Below are 5,918 nucleotides of genomic sequence, written 5' to 3' on the forward strand. Positions count from 1 at the left end.
AAGGGTTGGATCGCCGGGTCGAGTGACCTGGAATTCCAACCCAGGTTACTAGCAGGGTTTAACATGGGAGTAACCCAAGAAACACTGCAGTGTGAATGGCACACTCCAGGTCACGGTTACCTGGAGTGCTCCGCATGCCAGCCGATTGGTCTGGCTTCAGTAGCGCTTGTAGATGACATCATGTCCAAGCATCTACTTCAATGCTGGAAACTCCGGGTCTATTCAGACCCTATGCAGACCCAACTCCAGTGTGTTCGGCACTGACTAGGGAATGTCCAGGGTCGGTGCCGGCTAAATTCCAGGTCTGATCCGGATTGGAATTTTTTTCCAACTCCGGGTCAGACCCAGAATTTAGGTGTAAAAAGGGTATAAGATAACAATCCACATACAGGCAGTGAGTGTCATTAGTGCCTATGGATTCGGTGATGAAATTTGTTTTGGTTTGTTTAGATGTGTGGCTAGTTTATTGTAGTAGAGTTATGTGAGTTGCCAAAAAAACTTATACAGTAAGTGACAATGTATACAATATCTGTGTGCAACTGAGTCAGTAAATGGAATTTGATGTAGAAAAGAGCTGCAGCTGCTACATCATTGCAATTTGTTTGCTGACTGAGAGACTCACATATATATATATATAAGTGTCATATATCAAATTAATCAGAACAGTCTCCTGTTGTATCTGAGCCACATTGCATTGCAACTTAAATGCATTTTCAGCAAAAAGTACTAGACAAAGACACCCAGGGCTAGCAGAGTGTCATGGGCATGCCTAGAGGGGCTGATTGGTGCGACTGCAGAAAAGATGAGTCTGTAGCAATGAGATAACTAGAAAATAATAACATACATTGCAAAAAATTATAATTTAAGTATAGCGGCGATTTGGAGTTGACATTATTTAGATGGCATTCGCAAATAAAATCTATGGGCAGTATTCAATTGTATCGCCATCTTACGTGCCTGACCGGAGCTATTCAATTGTTGCACCTATTGGGCATGATAAGTTTCCAGCACTCTATTTCAGCTCACAGCCCCAGGGGAGTTCAATCTGAAATGGCAAAAAGTGACCTGCTTGGGCGCTCAAACTGCACTTTTCGCAATCTCACCCTGCACTTTGGTTGGGGGGTAGCCGATTTACGGAGGTAAACCCTACCAATTTGTGCATGATTAGTACTAAAAGCAGTAACAATTGAATAGCGGCCCCTGGTCTCCCATTACTTTAGATGGGAGATCCAGACCGAAAAAACAATTGAATACCACCCTGTGGGTTACATTTTCTGCAAATGTCAGATCAATCTAAAGTAATCAGCTAGGTCCAAACCTGGAAGTAAAGTAATGTGGAGCATTTGTCCAAGCATGAAAATGTTAATAAATAGCCCTGATAAATATTTTTTATTACCACAAAATGCAATGATAAGAAATTATAGATATTGGGGCTAAAATGTCTGTGTTTTTCCCCTCCCATGGCCCTTCCAAACAAAGTAAAAAAATAGTGAATTAATGGTAAAAACTTTTTTTTATTGTAAAAGGTTTAGTTCAATATTCTTCCAATATTCTTGTATTTAAATTCAACCATGAAAGAGCCATCAGTTTTGGAGAGATTGCCTGGGCTCTCCCCTTCCTGCCTTCACGTGGTCACATCCTGCTATCAATCATAGTGTTTGGCAGTGCTTCATTTGCTAAAGTAAACTAGGAACTTCTAGGCCAAATTAATATATAGCTTTATATTGGAAGCAACTTGAATTAAAATAAGCATGTCATAAAAAGCATAGTCTATTTGCAGGGCTTTACTTATGTTCCCCACTGTAAAAATAACTTATATTTTAACATTATAAAAATGTGGAAAATCTAGAAATTATGTATTAATAATTATTTAATAGCAAAAATCTTTGCAAAGTTAAAGTGATAACATTGAATTTAGGCCCTGATTCAGAGCCGGACGCAATGAACAGAGTGCTTGCTCTGAATCAGGGCCGTCCTCCATTAAAATGGAGCGTCCTCCTGGACGCTCGTATAGCTGTGTGTCACCACCCACAGCATATACGAGCGTGCAACAAGATGGTCGTGATGGTCTTGACCATCGGACTTGCGAGTGAAACCCTGTGGTTGGGTTCCTCAACCGCAAGGCCAGGAGTGATTTTGGCTCTACTAGAGCCAAAATCACTCCCACTGACATCACTAGTGATGTCAGTGGGGCCGGCTTGAGATGGTAGGCGTTCCCATAGGAATGCCTCCATCTGGCAGGCACGCCCCCGGAACGCCCACCAAAGGGGACGTGCTGTCAATCAACATCGACAGCATGCCCCCTTTGCTGCGAGACCCTGAGCGATGGAAAGTCCTACGCTCGTTGGGTCTCGCGCATGCGCACGACGGAGCTCCCTCCATCGTGCGCATGCGCAGTGGGGAACATCGACCCACTTCCGAGCATACTGCCGCTCGCGAGTGGATCTGAATGACCCCCTTAGCTCCTTCAGCTTTTAATATATATTAACTTGATCATTCTTTAACACGTAATTTTACCCCCAGTAGCCTCAGCAGAGCACTTTTCACATCTTTAGTCCGTAAACTGTAGATTAGAGGATTGATCATGGGTGTAACAACTGAGTACAGTGCTGTAAGAACCTGTTCTAGGGCATTGGAATATTCTGAAGTTGGCATCATGTATGCAGACAAACTTGCAGTATAGAACATAATGATGAGGGCAAGGTGGGATGAGCATGTGGAGAAGGCTTTCTTTCTTCCATCCTTAGATTTTATCTGTAAAATGACCCTGATAATTATTATATAAGATGTCACACTGAATATTGCTGGGTAAAGTCCAAATATCAAAATTTCCAGATAGATGACAATATAAAAGTCTTCGCTGCCAGCATAGGATATGTTAATCAGAGCCTTAGCATCACAGAAAAACTGGTGTATGGTACGTGACTGACAGAAGGACATGTGTGAGGCGGACATTGTAAACAGAAAAGAGTTTAAGAAACCTCCTATCCATATGGCAGATACCAATATGGTAGCGTTTCCTGTTTAAGATAACATTATACTGCAAAGGATCACATATAGCAACATATCGGTCATATGCCATAATGAGTGATAGAATATCTTCTGCACCGCCAGCCACAATATAAAAGTACATCTGGATGAAGCACTGTATGAAGGACACTGTATTATCATTAGATAATAACATGTACAGTAGTTTAGGGACAGTAGTGGTTGTAAACCAGATGTCTTCTAAGGCCAGGTTACATAGAAATAAATACATGGGAGTGTGTAACTGAACATCAGTGAATATCACTGTAATTATACTAGAATTGATGAGCACTCCAAATATATATAGGATGAAAAACACACTGGTAGTTAACAATGTATATCCAGATTGAGTGGAAATTGGCACCAAGTTGAATTCATTAATGTAAGTCTTGTTCTCCATACAAATTTAAGAGTATTCTGCAAAAAAAAAATCATTATTACTACTATTAGTGGTTACTATGTTGGGGACATATTGTTGGGTTAGAGATGAGCAAGTATGTAATAAGTTAGTAATTTTGCATCCTGCAACCTGTTGTCCTGCTGTCTAAACACAAAGATGAAAATTTAAATAAATAAAGATAGAAAAGTTAAATTAAATAAGAGCAACATATACTGTATGTTGACCATCGAACTGTAGTGACCTAGGAACTGTCCTTGCCTGGTTGTGTGTCTACATGCTAAATACAACCCTCATAGCATATCAATTATGTAAAAAGTAAAATAATATAATAATAAACATCACCTACTGTACATAGAAGAGATTAGATTTTTTTTAACCTTAATTTCAAGAATGTTTCCTTCAATAATTACATTACAAGGCTGAGAGGAAATAAAATGTATTATTCTGTTTTGGTTTTGACATTGATTAAATAGATTAAGAAGTTGCTTTTCAGAGCATTCAAATATGATATATACATGTACATTTGCATCCTTTTGGATTTCTGTTCTGCGCATGTGCACAAAAAAAATCTTCCACTTCCATCTTCATGTAGATTTGGATGCTTCGATAGGTGTTGAGAGTTAAATCCCTTATTCTGATTAAGATTATTAAACTGTTAGATATTTTCTGTGAAAGCTTAGTATCCTACCTTCACTAGGCCAAGGTATATATTATTTGGACTCTACCAGTGTAAGACTAGATGATGGTGGTTCCATATATCTATAGAACCAGCAATAGGGCCCTTAAATGGCCAGTCTTTTTTTTTTACTTTCACTATGCCCAGATAATTTTGGAAGACCATCAGCTTCTCTGTCTTGATGCTAATTATGAGGCTGGTCTGTGGTGGATTTCTCCTCCCTTACCTACTCTTGTTTTCTATCCTTGCCTACCCAATCTAACAAAATATTTAAAAAATTATCCTTATACTTCTCATTTTAGAATTATATAGAATGATTTTTTCATATTCTTTTTATCTGCAGTGGCACAAATGTAGGAGTAAATCACTTGTTATGTTTTTTGAGTAAGAATAATTTTTATTTAACATTGATAAGGAAAATATTGAGTAGGGTTTGAACTACAAACTGGTGACTTTGTTATCTTATATAACATTACAGTAGACAGTAGCAGCTATCTTCATTTTCCATGCTGCTATTTTTATAGCTAAAAAAACATATGCCCTTTTTAATCTTTGCCCATTATGAAATTCTAGCAAGACAAGAACAGTCTAAAATCAATTTAGAAAGATTCTGTAAAATGAGTTATAGACATCCTAGGGATATATTTACAAAAGTGAGGGATTTTACAAATGGAGAAGTCATTTTCTTTTGTGGTCAAGTACAATATTATGCAATGCTATATAATAATTCACACAACTCCCTGCACTGTTGGAGTTTGCAATCTAAATTAATTTCACCAATACATTTAAATTGAAAATAGTAGAAACAAAATTATACTAAATTTGATGATGACTTTAGGACATTTAGGTGCAAATGTAATAGGGTGAGAGTTTAGAAAATGTGAGATTAAACTCTCACACTTTTCAAACTTAGCCAATGTATTAGAGTCCAAGAACATGCAAACTCGCATGTTGTTCAGACTAAAAAAACTCTCACGATATAAACTTTCATCCAGATGTTTTCCTATTTTGAAAATACAACTTGACCAATGTAATGATTGTAAGAGTTTACTGCTAAACTCTCTCACATTTTATAAACACTCACCCTATTATATTTGGCTCTTGTATTTGTTTTTAAAGATGTGTGGTTTGTTTCTCCAGAAAGCTGAATGCACCCAAATTGTGTGATTCTAGACAGATCCAAGTAGCGGTTCTGATTTCCTGAGGAAATCTTCACGGTTCTCAGTTGAGATTCTGACAATTCCCCAGTTCGGAATTCAGATTTTAAATCCAAATTTTGGGTTTTATATTGCAAAAATTATAAGATTTTAGCTGTTTTATAAAAACTTTTGATTAATTTTTTAAAAAGGATGCAAAACCCAAAAATGAAAAAGATGGGGATCAGAGTACATCTCTAGTATTTGATTGTTTAGTCTGAAAGTTATAATATATTTTACAGTATTTCTCTTAAAATTGTTTTAAGAAAGGCAAAATTACATATGAAAAGTTGATGTTTCCTTCTCCTACTTCCTTTTTACTTTTCCATTTTATCTTTTATATATCAAATTATAATGCTGAGTACAGTGAAATCTATGCAAATATCAGTACCTCCAAGTAGGATAGGAATATCCACTTTATTTCTCAGCTTCTTACACACACACTTTTACACATAGACAAATAGAGAAAGTGCAGACTTAATATAATGTTAAAGGGCAATAATGATCATCACTAAATTTTTACAAAATTAGGTGAAAATTAACATTTTCACCTACCTTTGTGGAAAATAAGTATCAGGGCCATTCATCATAAAGGTAATGCAGGAGATATCACAGATAT

General features: G+C 37.0%; 1 protein-coding gene across 1 annotated transcript; it reads right to left on the reverse strand.

Moving 5' to 3' along the window:
• Nucleotides 1-2,493: 2,493 nt before the first annotated feature.
• LOC148534987 (olfactory receptor 2T5-like) lies at nt 2,494-2,955 on the reverse strand. Its single transcript, XM_088464858.1, has one exon. It carries the CDS (start codon nt 2,953-2,955, stop codon nt 2,494-2,496), a length of 462 nt encoding a protein of 153 aa, XP_088320984.1.
• Nucleotides 2,956-5,918: the final 2,963 nt, after the last annotated feature.

This window comes from Taudactylus pleione, unplaced genomic scaffold (genome assembly GCF_031769625.1).
Source record: "Taudactylus pleione unplaced genomic scaffold, aTauple2 ptg000061l, whole genome shotgun sequence".
NCBI classification, from domain to species: domain Eukaryota; kingdom Metazoa; phylum Chordata; class Amphibia; order Anura; family Myobatrachidae; genus Taudactylus; species Taudactylus pleione.

Bases quoted from the DNA above. Each gene is read 5' to 3' on its own strand.
- LOC148534987 (XM_088464858.1), bottom strand. From the start codon at position 2,955: ATGTCCGCCTCACACATGTCCTTCTGTCAGTCACGTACCATACACCAG.